The 18,496-nt window shown below is 42.0% G+C and overlaps 2 protein-coding genes across 2 annotated transcripts; one reads left to right on the plus strand and one right to left on the minus strand.

Annotated features, from left to right (window-relative positions):
- The first annotated feature begins 2,302 nt into the window (after nucleotides 1–2,302).
- TIMM21 (translocase of inner mitochondrial membrane 21) lies at nucleotides 2,303–11,034 on the plus strand. Its single transcript, XM_061548730.1, has 6 exons — nucleotides 2,303–2,969; nucleotides 5,251–5,313; nucleotides 6,268–6,365; nucleotides 6,815–6,888; nucleotides 8,815–8,920; nucleotides 10,172–11,034. The coding sequence occupies exons 1-6, from the start codon at nucleotides 2,483–2,485 to the stop codon at nucleotides 10,259–10,261; spliced, it is 918 nt and encodes a 305-aa protein (XP_061404714.1). The 5' UTR covers nucleotides 2,303–2,482; the 3' UTR covers nucleotides 10,262–11,034.
- Nucleotides 11,035–11,045: 11 nt separating this feature from the next.
- TMEM231 (transmembrane protein 231) lies at nucleotides 11,046–17,746 on the minus strand. Its single transcript, XM_061548731.1, has 7 exons — nucleotides 17,558–17,746; nucleotides 14,691–14,848; nucleotides 13,347–13,475; nucleotides 13,088–13,231; nucleotides 12,532–12,613; nucleotides 11,867–11,970; nucleotides 11,046–11,305 (listed from the first exon to the last, which is right to left on the minus strand). The coding sequence occupies exons 1-7, from the start codon at nucleotides 17,691–17,693 to the stop codon at nucleotides 11,141–11,143; spliced, it is 918 nt and encodes a 305-aa protein (XP_061404715.1). The 5' UTR covers nucleotides 17,694–17,746; the 3' UTR covers nucleotides 11,046–11,140.
- Nucleotides 17,747–18,496: the final 750 nt, after the last annotated feature.

Here is an 18,496-nt window from a genome sequence, read left to right on the forward strand (position 1 = left end):
ATTTTCTCCAGTCCCTCCGGTTTTATCCCTCCACATTTAGAAACATACGTTGAGAGTATTTGGCTGCTGGAAATTTCCACATGATAAACCACTTCGTTGAGCTATAATGTATGGCTGGATCGTTTCTGAAAATGAGATATCCCTCAGTGGGCCTTACCTGGGAAAATCATTTTTTCTAAATAGTATAATTGTTTTACAATACATGACTCTTCTTCACTCTATCTCTCTGTACTCTCAATATTTATGCAAGAGAGTAGGGTCATTTGCCTAACGTCTTTCCATTAATTCTTTTCCTTTCTTAACTCACACTGTAATTTACAAATGTGTCGAGTTTTTTGTTTGTTAAATGTGTCTAGGCACACCTGCCGACGCAGTATTACCAAGCAATGTTTTTCAATTCCCACGAAACAGAGGTGTGGGAAAGCCTTCATCTCGCAGCAGGTTTACAAAAGGCTGGATATTTTTACGTTTACTGTTGTTAGATTGTTTTAAACTGTAAAACAAGATAAATTACCGTGGATTTAGAAGTGCACGCAATTACATCACGGTGATTTACGTACTGCACTGTTTCTGCATTTGTAATCTCTCACGTCTCAGGAACAATGTATTGCACACAGGGAAATGCTTATTGGCATTTATATATGTTTATAAGCCTGGAAATATTGGCTCACTAAAGCATATTTTTTGCTCATTTAATTAGACTTTGCAGGACTGTTACAACTGATTTATTATTTTATCTTATTCCATTGAAAATAAGTTAATATATGAAACCTTATTTTTTTGTAGTGTCTCGCTTCTAAAGCATGTACTGTATATAACACTTTCCAATCATTAGTTTGGTTTCAAAGACTGTATATGCCTTTGTAAATTGTGCATTGAAGCTTAAAAAAAATATCCTCTTGATTCTGTATTTACACTTTGAAAGTTTCATTTGATGAATGCACTCTAAATGGAAAAAGTAACAACTAATATTACGACTATGATATGAATTTAAACACATACATCCACATATTTAAAAAAAATCAGCACATGTGTTAATAACACTATGCGACATTTTGGGAAATGTTTTTTAACACTTATGAGAATTTGCAACAACACCACAGGAAAATGTGCTTCCAAGATCTGGAGACCACTTGGAGAAGATTCCAGGCATGTGTTGACAATGATGGTGAACAAGTGGAGACTCTTTGATTTTTTAAAGCTATTAACCTACATTTATTATCATTTTACAGTGCATTAGCCATTATTTCTCCATTAAAAACGATAGTCCCATAAAAGTGTTAAAACATTTTTGAAGAACCCTGCAGAAGGCGTGAGCACACATTTACTATGCAAACAGTGGCAACATACAGGCTAAATACGATTAGATGGTGGGTTGGTACACCGTTTCATTGAGGTTGGGCACACACACAACCCACCCACGTGCAACTGCCGGGCGCACGCCTGTTATTCAGCGCTGTGGAGGCGCGGCTTTTTTAGGATCACAAAATGTCGTGAAGCTCTCTTTAAATATCTAAGCGATCTGACCTCCACCCCACCCCCCCAAAACAACAATCTAATTATGATTTGAAGCTTTCGTGACTGCAGGAATCCATACTCTGGTTATTTCGGTAAAGTCACGTAGAAGGGAAATTATAAAATATAATTTTATATAATTGTATTAGTATTTATTATTTTATAAGGTAAATAATAAAATATTATTTCATATTATTGTATTATTATTTATTATTTAATAAGGGAAATAATAAAATAAGGGGAAAATTGTTATTATTATTTATTTTATAAGGGAAATAATAAAATATGATTTCATATTATTTTATTATTTCCTTTCTACGTGACTTTACCGAAAGAACCAGGAATATAGTAACAACAACGATCTGCATTACGACTGGCAGTGAATAGTGAAAAAAATTAACCCGTAAAAACAAAGTTTTTCACTATAAATCCTTTATATGCGTGACATCGGGGCGGCTAGAGTCCTCTCGTCCTCTGGCTTGAGATGGCTGCCACCTATGGGTCAGATGATTGTCTGGCAGCATTAAACAATTGGCAAATTAATATTTATTTATCCCTAAACAGTGTAAAATTTTGGAATTTTTTTCACGAAAATGCATTGTCACGCACAACGAGTCTGTGTGCAAAATGCCAGCTCGATTGGATCACGGGAAGTGGGTTAAAAACGACCGAAAGATTTGCACGGTCCTAAGCAAGCAAGCAAGTGAACTTATTATAAAGGCTTTAATAAAATCGCGTTCTTGAGTGTCCGCACGCGAGCTCCCGTAGCGGAGAGTGTCCCGGAAGAGGCCTCCCCACCCGCCCGCGGCCACACGCACGAGGGAGCCGCATGGCCGCTCGCACTCCGCGTCCTCTCCTCCTTCATCCTCCTCCTTCTCCTCCATCCCCGTCCTTCCTCGGCGTTCGTCCCGGGCACCGACGCGGGACGATGCCCGAGCAGTGAGCGGGTGGGCGAGCGACGACGACGATGACGACGACGCTGCTGCTGCTTCGTGCGGCCTCGACCCAATGTTGCTGCTGCGGTGTCGGCGGCGGCGGCGTCCTGGAGCCGGCGATGCTCGCGTCTCGGAGGGCATCGTCACTGGGCGGCGCGTGGACGCAGCTTTTGCCCGGGGCAAGGTCACCGTGCAGCGGCTGGGGCGAGGGTTCGCGCGGGGCCAAATCCCTGCTCGTCTGGGGACCGCCTTTAGCCGGGACGAGGTCTCACTGCACCTGGCGGTGGTGGACGCACCGAACGAGTCCCGCGCCTTCGCCGCGCCTCTGCCACGAACGGAGTCTTCACGTCCGTCCTGGTGCGAGTCGCAGCCCGAGCGGGGCCGTGAGCCCGCGGCGCGGTCAGGTCAGGGGGCTGTCGAGGGGTGACGGCGCCGGGGCGAAGAGGCGAGAGGAGGGCGGCCGCGCATTGGCGGAACGAACGCAGCGCGGAGCCGGGCCCGCGACCACAGCGCAGAAAGGTGAACGGGGGAGAAATCCGTGGATTATTTGCGCCGCGAGGTCGTGAAGTCTCGTGGTCTTTGCCGTCTGTAAAGCGCGCAATTGCCCGTAAAACAAAACGGTGCGGATTTGTCATGGGATCTAGCTGAGGGGTGGAAAGCGTTGGTCATGGTGGCGACTTGTGTTTGGGGTGAGTTTAGAGGACACGACTCTGTGAGCACCAATGGGGGTTGTCCGTATTGACACCCACCATGTAATGTCCGTATCGGTGGGAGAGTGTGAAGAAGCAGCATTACCTTGTTTGTGGTCACGTCTCTCTCGACTGTGCAACTGCTGAGCGATCTGGCTATGGTGTGAGGTGGTAAACGGCAACGTTGATTCGATGTCTGCCAATGAAGGGGCACACTTTAGATGTTGTGTTTCCTAATTAGTGTGGGTGTATCTGTCTCCCAGGTGCTATTGTAAAATCAACACTGCTTCTTTACAGGGCGCCGCTGGCTTATATGTAACAATAAATAAGCAAAGTTATAATATATCGTGTCTCCACGTAAACAAATATAAAAGTACTTATACAACCCATCGGCCGGCCTTCTCAAAGTTCAGAATTTCAGCAGCTATGATTCAGCATAGGGATACCGGACCGGTGTTCACGTTAATCTCATCAGCAGTCGGGCTTACTTGAATTAATGCTGGTGAAATGACAGATGTTCAGGCAAATCAGACCGGATATGTTGGATAAAGTGTTAAGCTTCTTATTTTAGTGGTGTGTCTATAAATCGATCACCTTGTATTAACTATTAACATGTTCCATTTTATTTTTACATTTTAGTCCGTGCATTGATGAGTAACCTTAGCAAGGATGAGTATATACATACCTTTATATTTTGAGAGATGGTAAGAGCTTGGGTAGGCCTTTATCCAGCAGTGGATTGATAATGGCTGATGATAATGAAGACAATCAAGCAGGGACTTATTGATAACAGAAAGAACCCGGAACAAAAATATGGTATTGATTATTAATTAATATCCAACTCATTATAATGAGTTAGATATGAATGCGTTAGATATGAACGTTAACCTAAGAAAAACAAACAATAATTTTGGTTATCTTATGGGGTATGACCCGCAAATTTTAGATTTCTAGAATTATTGGCGTTCTACTGTTCATATTATGCCCTTTTAATCTTGGTACGCTACACAGTTTGAAATAAAGAAAAAAATGTACCCTACTTATAGGTTGTGCTTAGCATTTCTCAAATCACATACGATAAATGTACACTAAAATTAACCTTTGGTTTTCGATGGGAAACGCCGTGAGATATCGCTGTGACGACTGCTTATAATGTAACTGCGCATGTTGATGGTATGCCCTTTTAATACTGCAATGCCACACAGATCGTGGGCTATTAGCGAGCTTGTTGCAGCGGTGAATAAAGTCCATGGCATTTTCATAACATGCTTTATTAATAGCTATTTAAGAGGCTACGTTCAATGGAGTGCAAGTGTTTGATAAAGCAGCGACTTTCAAGCGCAATGTAGCTTGCAGGGATACGCCATAAAGAGCAAGACTGCAATACACTTTCCTACTCAGACATGTAGTCGGAACACACATTCCTTGTGATGAATTTGCAAAGATAATGAAAACAAATGGAAATTGTATTAACTGTAAAAAAAATTGGTAATAACCTGTGTTACATTATTTTCTCACCAATCTCACAAATGCACAAAGCAGCGCTAATAAAACTGCAATTATAATGCATTAATATATTTTCCGTTTAAAGTTATTGTGTGCATTCGTGCGCAACTACATAGGCAATCAAATTGGTTCAAGATCAATAGCTTCAATTGGCGTATTTCTTTTGATCAGCCATGAGGGTCGTGAATAAATTATTGGAGGATGCATATTGGAATTAAAGAACGCATATGCAATTAAACGGATGTGAAATTAAACCTTGCTAATCGACGGTTCTGTAATGGTTAGCATACTGGACTTGCAATCCAGAGGTCACTGGTTCAATCTCCCTGAATTGCAGTTTGAGACAAGGGGGCATTTTTATTTATTTGATCTTACCTATTAGTGAATGGGCTTTCCACAGTCGATCAGCTATTCGCACGTGGTAGGATAAACTTTGGGTACTCCTACTTCTTCCAAGAAGTCTGGCCTACATGGCAGAGTAGGCCAAAGAACATCTATCGGGGCTCTAGAGGGTTCCTTCAAACGGATGCCCTTCCACCAGCAGTTGCGTGAGTAATTGCAGGGCTGCACTTTTACCATCCTACGCAATGAATGTTTCCTTGCAGTGAAGGATGCAGGCCGAGACTTGACGTACCTCGGAGTCATTCTGCTAGGTGTCGGGCTCACTGGTGAGTGAGATCCTTGCACCTCTGCACACAAGGTAAATGTCACATTTGCGGAGGCTCGGTGACCGACAAGAATCGTGCTCGTTAACCTCCATTCCCCAGGCTCAATATTCCGTGACCTCACGCCAGCCACTTGATAGTAATTCAATATGGTAATGCTGCTAAAGCAGCGGACATTTTTTCGAGGGGATTCCAATTTCCTAATTGAAGTCCACATAAAAGTCAATTTGAGAGGGATAATGGCCTCGTTAGGATGCTGAGCCGGTACTGCTTAGGTCTTAATGCCTGCTCGAAGGAAAACAAGTTGTTGTATATCGTGAGTCTATTGGCTGCAGCCTTACTGGGGCTTAAGCAATACCAGTTGTAAGATTTCACAATTGAAATTTCATAATTGAAAAGTATTTGGTCTTGCTTAATCTTTGGACACATAGCAAAACGATTAACCTATGTGCACAGCTCAAGAAAATAATGTTGGTTGAAGGATGCATCTATTGAAGAGATCACAGATGTTTCTATCAGGGCCGTTCTCCAACAAAACAGCTTGTCGAGATACAATTTTAAGATTCCAATACATGTCTGAAATATAAAATTGAGGTACAGTATATGCCTGCACCAACCCGCACTGATCAGCGTGGTGAAGTATGGTCATATTAGCCACATGACCCACACTGTGGGGGGAGGCTGTTATCCAGCATTGGATTGACAGAGTGGCTGTTTAAGTGCAGGGATTTTTTGTGAGTAAAACGTCGCTACAAACATACCTAAATTGGCAATTAAAAATCAATGTGCGCAAAATATCATTGCGTGTAGGCTTAAGAAATTCTTTGCGCGGGTGTTTGTACGGCAGAAAATTGGTGTTGATGTTATACAAGGCATTCGGAGTTCTACCATCTGCATTGGGGTAACTGGCGGCATACCTCTGGGTTTCCTTAGAGTATTTTTTGTGTGTGTCTGCAGGCGCCTTGCTCTACCCAGTGTTCATGGAGCTGTTCTCCTCCTGGAGTCCCAACAGAGTTTACACATCTGCCTTGGGACGCTGCCGAGACCACCCTGAGGTCACACACTCACACAACCGCTATGCACTTTTTCCCTGGTGTAAGGGTTATAATTATGATTTCACAGGACAAAGTATCCATTCGGATGTATCACAGAGCAGTGCCACCGTAGATGTTAGGAGAATGGCTGACAGAAGTGGATACCTCTGAAATCTCAAGTAACCTCCTGTCCACACAGTAGGGGTCAGTACTTGTCCAGCCATTGTCGCATGACAATCAAACCGATATATTTAATTCTCGGAGGGTGGTTTAACCTCACAGTGCTTCATAAACAATGGGAGATTGAAAGTTTGTGCAAAAAAACCCAGAAACATTTTCTTTAGACACATTCAAATGATCAGGCTCAGGTGAGAAAAATGAGGATTGATTTACTGAATTGTTACCATTTCTCAGTGCACAAACGGTGGTCACGGGATCAACGTTTCCCTCTTCCATCTCATTGCCTGCAGGTCATGGCTGCCCTTGGACTGCCGATCAGTGGCTACGGGGAGACGACGCGCCGTGGCCGAAGGCAGCATGTCAGGTAAAGCCTTAAAGTTGGTACACGCTTGAGAGCACTGCAGTCGAACCAACTTTACCCATCTACTACATGGCTATGGGGGATGACTTGTACTCAATTGTACGCAGCAATTTTAAAGGCAATGGTGCCATTTTCAGAATTGTATTTGAAGAAAGATGCAACCCACCGTGCACAAACAGGTTGGGATGGTGGCTTGTGGGGGGCTATTCAGCGGGCAGTAAAGGGCAGCGTATAAACATTTATTGTTGTGCTGTGCTTCTTTGCTCCATGTTTATGCTCGCCCCCTTGACCGATGCACACTGACCATTGTATGTATACATGGCTGTGCGGGTGGTAATGGTGACATTGTGAAATATGGGACGGTGTAACCATTGCACGTGTGTGGGAAATACGTGAGGCTACCGGCAATTACTGTGTAAACATGCAGGTGGTTATCTGGGAGATGTCTCCTTTCCCATTAATGAAACATACATGTCACACAGCCAAAGACAGCCTAGGTCAGGGGTCGGCAACCAAAATAACAAGAAGAGCCATTTCTTTCCAATTCGGTACAAAATTCAGTATTTCAAGAGCCGCAATGCATCTGAGTACATACTGTACATACGTACATATCGTCAAGAAGCAGCCCGTAAAGAACCGCATGCGGCTCCGGAGCCGTAGGTTGCCGACCCCTGGCCTAGGTGCAAGGTCTACAAGATAAGACGTGGTCGTTTTTTGGTTGCATTTTCTGCATCTTCCTGTAATCATCTTTTTGAACCATATAAGAATATTGTATGATCGTTGTGTAGAAAGTCTGCATGAATGCTCGCATTTACATTGTTCAAATGCTTGGATGGTGAACAGGTTCAAGTTCATTTATTAGGTATAGCCCTGTGAGCCATTCGGCTCTTGAATCGGGTGCAACCGCAACAAACAAAAACAAAAACATGGACAAAAAACATCTTAAAGTGAATGTGTGACTGAGTGTAAACAGAAAATCCAAGAAAAGACAGCAAAATATTGCAGAAAAAAAATCACCGTACACCAACGCTGTGTGCAAAAAATCCCAGTGGAAGAGATTCAGTGCTGCATACCCATTATTTTGTACATGTTGGGACTCCAGCAAGACAGTAACCCCATCCGTAATTTATGGCCCCAGCATGATTGAGTTGACCGTGCCGTGGCCAGGGCAGTAACCCTCAACATTGACCCGTAATGCAAGGTAAATGTTAAGAGAGCCTTACACAAGAAAGTCACGTCGCTTTCTGTTTGGCTACGTCGTCTTTGGTGTAATGTGAAAGTGGGCCTTTTCCTACACGTGATCATTTATACTTGTAGAATGGCCCGAAATGCCCCGAGTCTGTAATATTTTATTTATTGAATATTTTATTTCCACATCTGGACATTTTAGCCGTCTTTAAAATTGTATGAATTGCGACTGCGGGCTATGCCAGAAACAGCTTTTTTTTCGTAACGTCTCATTGAAAATACATGGGGAATTTGAACTAATCAACTATTTTAGATGAGGTCAAGTAACTTTCATTCCTACTGTTATTTACATTTTTTTAAATATTCCTTTATTATTTTTCTCAAAGTTTATCCCGATTGTGCTTTTGGCATTGTCGCGAGACAAAGTATCCAATTGGATTTCTCGCAGATCCCTGCTGCAACCCTTCATGTTAGAGGACAGCCCAAGGAAGTGCATATCAAGAGCTCCCTCTGAAATCCCTTCATGTGATCTCTGGTCTACATAGTAAGAAGGCAGAATTTGTTTTACTCGCCCTGCCACGTAGTATCATGTTCGTTACATTAGTCAATCCGATCATGCTCAGCTGAAATGTAAATAAAACAGCGCAGAACCAATTACATGTTATGGGGTTTCTGCAGTCATTGGTGACTAAGGAATTCATTCACTTGATCTAAATAATTTTTATTTCCTTTTTTACTCAGCCATTTGGAGTTCGAGCAGGAAGGAGTGAAGCACATGCGTGTCAAGTTCTACATTAGTGGTAGCGAGCCGATGGCAAAAGGCACAGTCCACGCAGAGGTGGTGCAGGTGAGTTTACAGCGCAGCGCCGTGCAGGAGCATCTCCCATGTAGCCGACTTAGCCTTGCCCCACGCATGCCACATTTGCATGACCTCTGGGAAAACGTGCCTCGTTTCACAGACCGGGTTTGCCAGCTCGGCTTGTGTTTCGTTGGGAGCCATATTGTGCTGATCCAAACCCACTTGGGTGTGGGATGAGAGCTTAGGAGCACGCATGTAATCGTTCGGCTTTTCCCCAGCCGAACCAGTCATGGTGCCACAGGATCAATGCAGAAACAGGATGTGTTGTTAGCGATATCCATTGTTCATCTAAATCGATGGCAGTTATTGTAAACGAATCATTGAAAGTTTACAAAGTGAGATGATAAGCCTAAATTAATTTTGGAGCTTTCGTGACTGCAGGAATTATTCTTTTCATTCTTTCGGTAAAGTCACGTATAAAGATAAAATAATAAATTAAATAATAGCATACGACGTTTCGATTGCAACACAAGCAATCATCAGGTATAAATGAAATGGGAACAAAAAATCTAACCAGAAAACTATCTTGGTGATATCTGTCTGCTTATATGTCTGTCTATAGTTTTCTGGTTAGATTTTTTGTTGCTATTTCATTTATACCTGATGATGATTGCTTGTGTTGCAATCGAAACGTCGTATGCTATTATTTAATTTATTATTTTATCTTTATACGTGACTTTACCGAAAGAACCAAAGAATAAGCTTAAATTAACTCATGCCCATGTTAAACATTGTAAAAAAAAAACATTAACCTGGGCCGCTAAGCCCAGTTTTCCATTGGTCATGGAAATGTTGCATTGGACTAACCCAGTGTGCCCATTACAGAGCACTTTTTAGATGCTCGTAAGTTTGAAAAGGATATTTAGTGCACATATCTGCTTAAACCATCTCATAGGGGTAAAAAATAAAAAAAGTTCTGTGCAGCTATTAACAGATTAATTCACAAAATAACTGGTGTTAATATGAAGGGCTTTATAACAGCAGCAATTTAAGTCAATTGTTAATTTACATTTGTATCTCGCCACATAATGATTATTTGCTAAAACATTTGCTTCCTTTAAGGCATCGATATGGTACGAAACATGTTTAGTCAATAGCCAGCCATTATATGTAATAAATATACTGTTTTAAATATACATATGAAAACAATACTTGATGTTGCATTTTGTAAATAATAAACCTTTGCAAATAACGTATGCAAGTATTAACTGGAGGTATGTATGCTTGTTTGGCTCACAGACTCCAAAAGGCAAGTTTGAGTTTCGATATCTGTTTGTGGAGCTGGAGACGTATCCAAGACGCATTATAATCATAGAAGACAACCGCTAATATTCAACACACGGATGCACAGACACATGAACATGGCACACACCTGCTTTTCGAACTTTGGAATGTTTAATTTGACAGTACAAAACCACGTGTACACACATGCACTATCTTATGTTCTGCTTGTAAAAATGCAGTATATGCACAAATATAACTATAATTTTACAAAACATGTTTGAGCCAAAAGGAATTTATAACATTTTTGTTCAAATAACTTACACACTTGATTTATAAAATGCAGAACTTGAATGTGTGAAACAGAAAATAAAGCAAACAACATATGCCTAACAAAACAAAGATTCTTGATCTGGTGTTCATTGAAATATTAAGTAATTTTAGAAACTGTAATTGGGTGGTGAAATGTAAAATATACTTAAGAAGATGCTGTGATTCTATGCTGCAATGTTTACACCTCATTAAGGATCCTTGAGCCCATAATAGTAATAAAGGCACATGTTACAATTCACAGAAAATTGTCTAAAGCTGTCCTGCTTTGCCAAGACTGGCGTTCTACATCGGTGAATATTATGCCAGTAGGGTTACAGTATTGCATCCCTGTTTCCTTTAAGGCATCGATATGGTACGAAACATAAACATGTTATCCACTGTATGCATTTTATCCCCTGTAATACAATTAACTTCACCTGCTGTGGGAAGATTAAGGAACGCAAGTGGATCAGTTACACCACATGCCTTGTGCTCTTTCTACATCCTGGATTTAATGCAACATGCAATGTCGTCCCCACTGAAATAAAATAATTACTGAAGCATTTTAATCTTTTTTTTGTAAGGGGCTCAACATATGGGTACAGATTTGGTTGCAGTGCATTGTCCAGACTGATGTCCCTGATGAGCGTAGAGGCCATCTGCTGTGCAAAGTTGTCATGCTCGGTGTATTTTGAAGGGGTTGATGGGGATTGTTCGTAGAACCTGATTCTCAAACACAAACGTTTTGATTCTCTGGAAGACCCAATGGAAGATGAGCAGAACGCTGACGTACTGCACCCAGCCAAACTTTATCTGCTCCCAGAAGCCTGGCTGGTAAGTGTCAATAGCATGTTAAGGCAAAACCTGAAAGTACGCCACAATTACATTTATAGAAGCTCATGCCAGCTACTTGCTATGCTTTTCAAGTGTCACACGGACAACATTTAGGCACACCATCTGCTAATTGGCACGGATATAAAAGGTCCTTTAATAATTTTCCTACTGCTGGCATCGAGAAGAACTTTGGTTAACTGTAATTAACACGAATGGCTGCACCGAGTCATGGATAGCCATGACACCACATGAATACATAAAGATTATAAACATAAAAAACATGAAAGATAATACTGGACAGGAAATACAACTGGGAAATTCTGAATTGATTTCTAAGGCTGCAGCATGCAGGTCTTACCATTGTATACTGCAAGCTGTAAAATAAAAATAATGCAACGTAAATATGAATGACCACAGCTGTTAACGTATTAAGTTGTACTGTTAGAAACACAACCGTTAACGCGTTTACTGAAATTATTTAACTGCAGATGTATTCCTGTAGAAATTGCTGTGTCGAGTTATCAGCATTCATCAATGTGAAGTATAGTACAATGGTGAAGGATATAGGATGGTCTCCTCTGGGTAGCGGATGAGCAGGTTAATGACGAAGGGGGTGGTATCAGCTCGGCCAGACTTCCACATAGCCATCGTGTTGCCAAGTACTGTACTCACTGAAAATACAAATGGAGACATTAGTATTTAAATAGAAAATAATCACCTTTTTTCTCTTCCCACCTTTTGTAAATCCAATAACTTTATTTTGGTTCTTGATGGGGAAAATGTAAGTATTGCCTCATCCACGTAAAAGTGTTTTACACATTACACACAGCCTTCTGGGAGTGCACAATTTCAGCAGCATTGGGTCAATACGAACAAACTACCGTTTTTTACATTTGGTGTCTTATCAGCAGTTAGGCTTGCTTGACCAATGATTGATATCAGTTCTTTCCTATAAGCAGTCCACCAGCATTTGTATGAGTGGCATCTACATCACAATGACCTGTAATACTGCTGTGTGCAACTTATACATTTTTATTTGCAGCCCTTAATCGACTGCTGGATGAAGGCCATATGGGTTATGGGGGTTTGCCCATAGTTACCAAGCTGGTAAGTGCATGTTGGTAAAGGGAGGCTCAAGACAGAATATCGAATGTAGGTCACTGGGTTCACAGCACAATGTGCTAACCACTGCACCACCACTAGTGTGTGTAGTATAATGAACAGTATCTCACCATTCCTTTCCTGATAGGCGTGGATTATCTCGGTAAAATCGTAAGCTTCGGCAAATGGACTGCTACCATTGACCACTGAAACCTGAAGTGAAACGTGAAAAGGAACAATATAGAATTCAATAGTTACTGGTATACGTTGTGAGAATGTGACTACTTGTCAGTGTAAACAATCTTTACTTGTCAATTATGTGTAGGTTGGCTGTAACTAAGAACAAATGAAACTAGTTCTGTTTCAATAGGACTAATCTGTTGTAGTTTTGGGCTTCTGAAGATAACCTACATATATTGTTTTAGATCTGAAGATTAACTACACTGCATCGACAATGTAGGAGCATCGACAATTATCGGGAAATAATTAAGGAAATGTTTCGTAAACTAAAACTAGAGCCTCTCTTGGCAATGTATGCAGTAACTTACAGCATATGGCGAGTATGTGTAAATTATTTGTCCAGGTTTAAGTATGCGGTGACTGATCAGCTGTTCATAAGATTTTGGGAGGAAAGTCAGACAAGCCAACGGTTATTGATGGGTGGCAAAGCATTGCCACTGGTTGTACATTGTAACGCGTGTCCAGGCCACGGTGAGCAAGTGGCTCTCGCTGCCGAAGACGCAGGTCTCCATTGACGCTCAGCTCGGAGCCATGCAGCGGGGAAGAATGCTGTGCCAGGGCCATGCTCTGCATCACCAGCGTGGGCATTCGCTGTACCCACATGCAGACGACAAGCTTGTTTATTCACAGGAGAATGACCATATGCTTATGCAGACACACATGAACAGTCAAATCAACAATGAAAATGTGTTTGTGAGGTGCTTACAAACAGCTTGTAGGAAAAGGTGAGCAGAAGATGCACACCGACCACTTCATCTGCAGCATTCATTGGCATGGACAGGGAACAGTGCAACCGGTCTGCTTTTCCGTCCAGATTCACGTCCTCCTCCCTCGCCTGTGCCAGCCAAGCATAGAAACATTATTTCACTTGGCAGCTGTGGGCTCATTCAAAAGAAACGTTGTACGAGGTGAACTGTGCATAATAGTTTTATGGATAAATGAATTCCCGTTGCTAAATACAGCGGAAATCCACTTAACCTCTATTTTTCACACCCCCAAATGATACATCTTTCATCTGGGTGAATAGCCATGCTTATCCATGGATTTAAGGAGTACATCATAAGTTTGCAAATTCATGCTATCTGTGCACAGTTGAAAATCATGCATTTGGTCTGTACACAACAATAAAAAGGCAACTATTTCCAGGCCATGCGCAACTTTGGCGGCGGCAATAGTTAGCGGTAAATGAATAATACTATCTGCACGAATTCGCAGATTTTACCGAACCACTATTCACTCAGAAGCAGTCTCCCGGAAGCACGCCGTCTTATTCGCCATGCTGTTTTGTGGACAAGAGTGGTAACACAGAAGTGGTGGGAAATTCACCCTGGATAAGGGGAAAATGTGGATAAGCACAAATAAATGGATCTCCCAAAAGAGTATACCCTTAAAATTAGTGGGTTTTTAATCATCGCGGCTTTGCATATTCGCAACAAATTTATTGTAGTGCTGTCTGAAATTCGCGGGCTTTAAATATTCTCGGCCATAGAGACTCCCTGTATGGTACATATTGTACCGACGCATGGGGCGGTGCAGTTGGCGAGTGCGCTAAAGTTACCAACTATACGGACGTACTGTGTTATCGTTAACCGTGGCCCCTTAGCGAAAATAAATTGACATTATTAAAAGTTTATATAACACCGTATATTAATTCATATTTTGAATTATAAATGTTTATGTTCATCATTAAAGGTGAGTTAAATAACAATAATACTATACAATATATGTATTCTTAAATATATGCATACAATTTATATATTTCAATGTAATATGTCTATGCCCCCTAACCATATTTTCCTCATGAGCTTTCATTATAAATATTCGCGCTGCTATACAGGAACTGTTCCCCGCGAATATTAAGGTCTTATTGTGGATAATACATTTCCAAGTCTTATTTCAGGAGTTGCGATGCGGCATTGTGAAACCCAATCATGTTGATTGCGGAGCATTGTGGATAACCCTCAGCTGATATTCTCGGCACAAGCACAGAGGGCTTCATCCTGCCGCCTCGCTAGTTCTGTTCCTTCAGGAATCGCTGGGACAGACGCACGGTAACGAAAGGAGTGCGCAGCTCGGGCAGCAGAGAGTTGAGGTTCTCGAACGTGCTCCATGCGATGGGCGTTGAGCTCGTCTCCAGCAGCAGCATGATGTTATAGTTGAAGTTCACGGTCGGCTGCTCCACAAATGAGGCTGTTCTCAGCCAGAAGCCTTATAGTGCATGCCCGCAGTGAGTGGAGAGCGAGGGTGGGATGGGAAACAACAACACATCACTTAACTTGGTCGTTATAAACCTACAATCATAGACAGATGTTGCTGGCAAGGTTCATGTTTCCTGGATAATGTGCCAGCTACTGGCACTGCTGATCCGCTGCATTTTTGTTTCTCCAGGCAATTGAGTTTAGGCCAGTCTCAATACATTGATAACTGGATTTCCAAAGCATCTAAATGTGAACCGTACCATTTGTAGCAAGCTGACAGGTCTCAATCTTATCACCAATGAGAGGTCTTGTGAAGTGAAGCAAAAAATACTTTGGTAGTATCATCTGCCTCGGCAATTTATTTTGTCGTACAAGATGTTCTGCTGATTTATTGTGGAAAAACATTAAAATTTTGACTTGAAACTTTCGTGACTGCAGGAATTCATATTCTTGGTTCTTTCGGTAAAGTCACGTAGATAGAAATTAAAATTCAAAATAAATTAAAATAAAAGCAAAAAACCCACGACGTTTCGATCGCAACACAAGCGGTCTTCATCAGGCGGAGAGAAAAGAGGGGGGCAAGCCTTCAAATGCAACTGCTTCTAAGGGCTTCCAAAGTTGTGAGTGGGCGGGGGACGAGAGTTGCGAGGCAGCAGCAGCAAGTAAAGCTGTGAAGCGCGAGATCGAGGTGGAGCTGATGGCGAGGGGCAGTCCCCCCCCCCCCCCCACATTGTCTAACACGCCTGGACTGTGCCCCCCTCGCCTTCAGCCCCCTCTCTCTCCCCATCTCTACCCCCCTCCCTCCCCCTATCTCTAGCCCCCCTCTCTCTCTCCCCCCATCTCTACCCCCCTCTCTCCCCCCCTATCTCGACCCCCTCTCTCCCCCCTATCTCTACCCCTCTCTCTCCCCCCATCTCTACCCCCCTCCCTCCCCCTATCTCTACCCCCCCTCCCTCCCCCTATCTCTACCCCCCCTCTCTCCCCCCCTCTCTCCTCCTATCTACACCCCCCCCCTCTACCCCCCCCTCTCCCCCCCTCTCTACACCCACTCCCTCCCCCATTGTCTAACACACGTGGACTGCGCCCCTCGCCTTCAGCTCCACCTCCACCCTCGATCTCGCGCTTTACTCCGACATCGGCACCGGCTGCCCGCCCCTGCTGTTGACAGCACACAGCGTTACTGCTGCTGCTGCCTCGCAACTCTCGTCCCCCGTCCACTCACAACTTTGGAAGCCCTTAGAAGCAGTTGCATTTGAAGGCTTTGCCCCCGTCTTTTCTCTCCGCCTGATGAAGACCGCGTGTGTTGCGATCGAAACGTCGTGGGTTTTTTGCTTTTTTATTATCTAAGAACAGGTCTGTCCTTCACCTGAAGACGGCTGCTTGCGTTGTGGCCGAAACGTCGTGAGAATTATTTTATTATGTTTTATTTTTATTATTTTATTATTTCCCTTCTACGTGACTTTACCGAAAGAACCAAGAAGATGAATCCCTGCAGTCACGAAAGCTTTAAATCGAAATTTACCTAAAGAAGCAAGAATATGAAAAACATTCAACTCACAAACTTCATTCCTTACCTGATGGCTCGAATTAAATATAGCAGATAATTTCAAAGAAAATAAAAAGGCCAATCTTTCCATATTACTAATCACCATATAATGATTAGTAATTCACATCCGAATGGACAATGCAAATAGAACATTGGGTTAAGGTGACGAGATATTTGAATCATGGATAGTCTCGTGGTAAGGCACATGTTTAAACATAACGCATATCAAGCACTAGATGTCAGTATCGGGTTAAATACAACGTTATATTCTACTTTACGTGATATCTCACTTTAAATGACACCGCTTTCATTGACAGTGAAACTCCCTGAAGGTGTTTTACGCAGCTAGCCACACATTAGGGCTAATTTTACACTTTGTTTGTAATTTAAAGCAAATATAAGTTTGAGAAAATGTCTTTATTCTAGATTTGAAGCTTTCGTGACTGCAAGGATTCATACTCTTAGGTTTTTTCGGTAAAGTCACGTAGTTAAAAGTAAATAATAAAAATAATAATAGAAATAAAATAAGTAGAAATAAAATAATTATTTCTATTATTATATTATGTTAATAATATAAATAATAAAATAATGCTTCCTATTATTTTTATTTCCATTTTTATTTATTACTTTTTTTTACCTACGTGACTTTACCAAAAAAACCTAAGAGTATGAGTTTGACAAAATGTGTTTGATGCAACTGCCCATTGAATAGAGATGGCTTATTAAGTCACTGCACGCACACATTAACATGTTTTTTTTATTTCACAAGTCACTACACATTGCAAAAAAATATACTAATAATTTCCACAGCTGTTAAAATGTTGTAAATCTGTACAATTGTTAAAGGATATAATTAAAAACGGTCTTGTATTGACGATAATGAAAGCATGGGCCTTACGTAGTTGCTAGGTAACCGGCGATTGGACGCCTCTGCACGTGTCTGCCTAAGCCGCAACTCGATCCAAAAAAATTAAACAATTTACACCGAAACATTTCTCTCTTTGTTTTTAATACCGTGACGTTGTCGTTGTTTTACTCTTGCGCGCTAACATTTTTAAACGAGTCTCTGATTTTTCTTTTTTTTTTATAAACCAAACAGAAAAGCCAGGGGCCGCACAAAAGGCGTCTTTGGCGTTTAAAACGTGCGAAACGCGATGAGAATCTGCGACCCACCTTGGCTGCGGTAGACGACGAGCAGAGGCGGGATGTAGGTGAGCAGAAGCGTGGCGACGATGAACAGCGACGCCTTGGAGAAGAAACTCGTCCTGTAGCGAACGAGAGCCGGGTGCGAGAACACCTCGTAAGCCATTGCTGCTGCACATACACTTCAAAGTTCCTAGTCCGCATAAGCGGCAAGCGCTCTGTCGTCGGTGCCGATTGGCTGGCGCGGCACGCGGCTGCGCTCCGTCAGCCAATCGGAAGGGGAGTCTCGGTGAGCCTGGTTTGTGTGTACTACCAAATACAATGGGGGCAGGCTCAGAATATTAATGCGAGGAATCCGATGAGCTGTAAAGCTCTTTGTCGCAGATGTTCAATTGGACGTGAGAACAAATATAAAAAAACGATAGGATTGCAAAGTATAGGAAATGTGAACAAATAAAGAAATTTAATACATCGTTTAAAGTAAAGCTAAATAGATAACAAAAATATATATACACAAATACAATTACATATTTTTTTATTTCACCAGGTAAGGCCCACTGAGCTATTTAGCTTTTTCAGAAGCGACCTGGCCACAAACGACAGCTAAACCAAGTGGCTTATCTATCATCGTGTGGAAATTTATATCAGCTAAATAATTGAAATGATCGAGACGCATATTTCTAAATGTGGAGGGGAAAAACGGGAGGACCCAAAAATCCACGCGACCACGGGGATAGAGACACCGCAAACTTCAAATACACAACAGCAGGCTGTGGGTTTCACACCTGATGATGATTGCTTGCGATAATTGTTTTTTTTTTACCCTTTTATCTGGCAACAAAACTGACACCTTTTTTTACAAGGAGTCATGTTTGCATAGATCACAATACCTGCAGTCATAATGCAAACAAAAAACATAACTCTGATAATGTATGCACTGTCCTTGAAGTTGGCAAATGAGGTTCCAAT

The sequence above is a fragment of the Lethenteron reissneri genome, chromosome 9 (assembly GCF_015708825.2).
Source record: "Lethenteron reissneri isolate LAM-NWPU_2019-01 chromosome 9, ASM1570882v1, whole genome shotgun sequence".
NCBI lineage: Eukaryota > Metazoa > Chordata > Hyperoartia > Petromyzontiformes > Petromyzontidae > Lethenteron > Lethenteron reissneri.

Bases quoted from the DNA above. Each gene is read 5' to 3' on its own strand.
- TMEM231 (XM_061548731.1), bottom strand. From the start codon at position 17,693: ATGGCTTACGAGGTGTTCTCGCACCCGGCTCTCGTTCGCTACAGGACG. The intron at 13,232-13,346 runs GTAAGCACCTCA...ATGTGGGTACAG, and splicing joins CCTTTTCCTACAAGCTGTTT to CGAATGCCCACGCTGGTGAT. The intron at 12,614-13,087 runs GTACAACCAGTG...GTTTCACTTCAG, and splicing joins GCCTGGACACGCGTTACAAT to GTTTCAGTGGTCAATGGTAG.
- TIMM21 (XM_061548730.1), top strand. From the start codon at position 2,483: ATGACGACGACGCTGCTGCTGCTTCGTGCGGCCTCGACCCAATGTTGC. The intron at 2,970-5,250 runs GTGAACGGGGGA...GTTTCCTTGCAG, and splicing joins CGCGACCACAGCGCAGAAAG to TGAAGGATGCAGGCCGAGAC. The intron at 6,889-8,814 runs GTAAAGCCTTAA...TTTTTTACTCAG, and splicing joins GGCCGAAGGCAGCATGTCAG to CCATTTGGAGTTCGAGCAGG.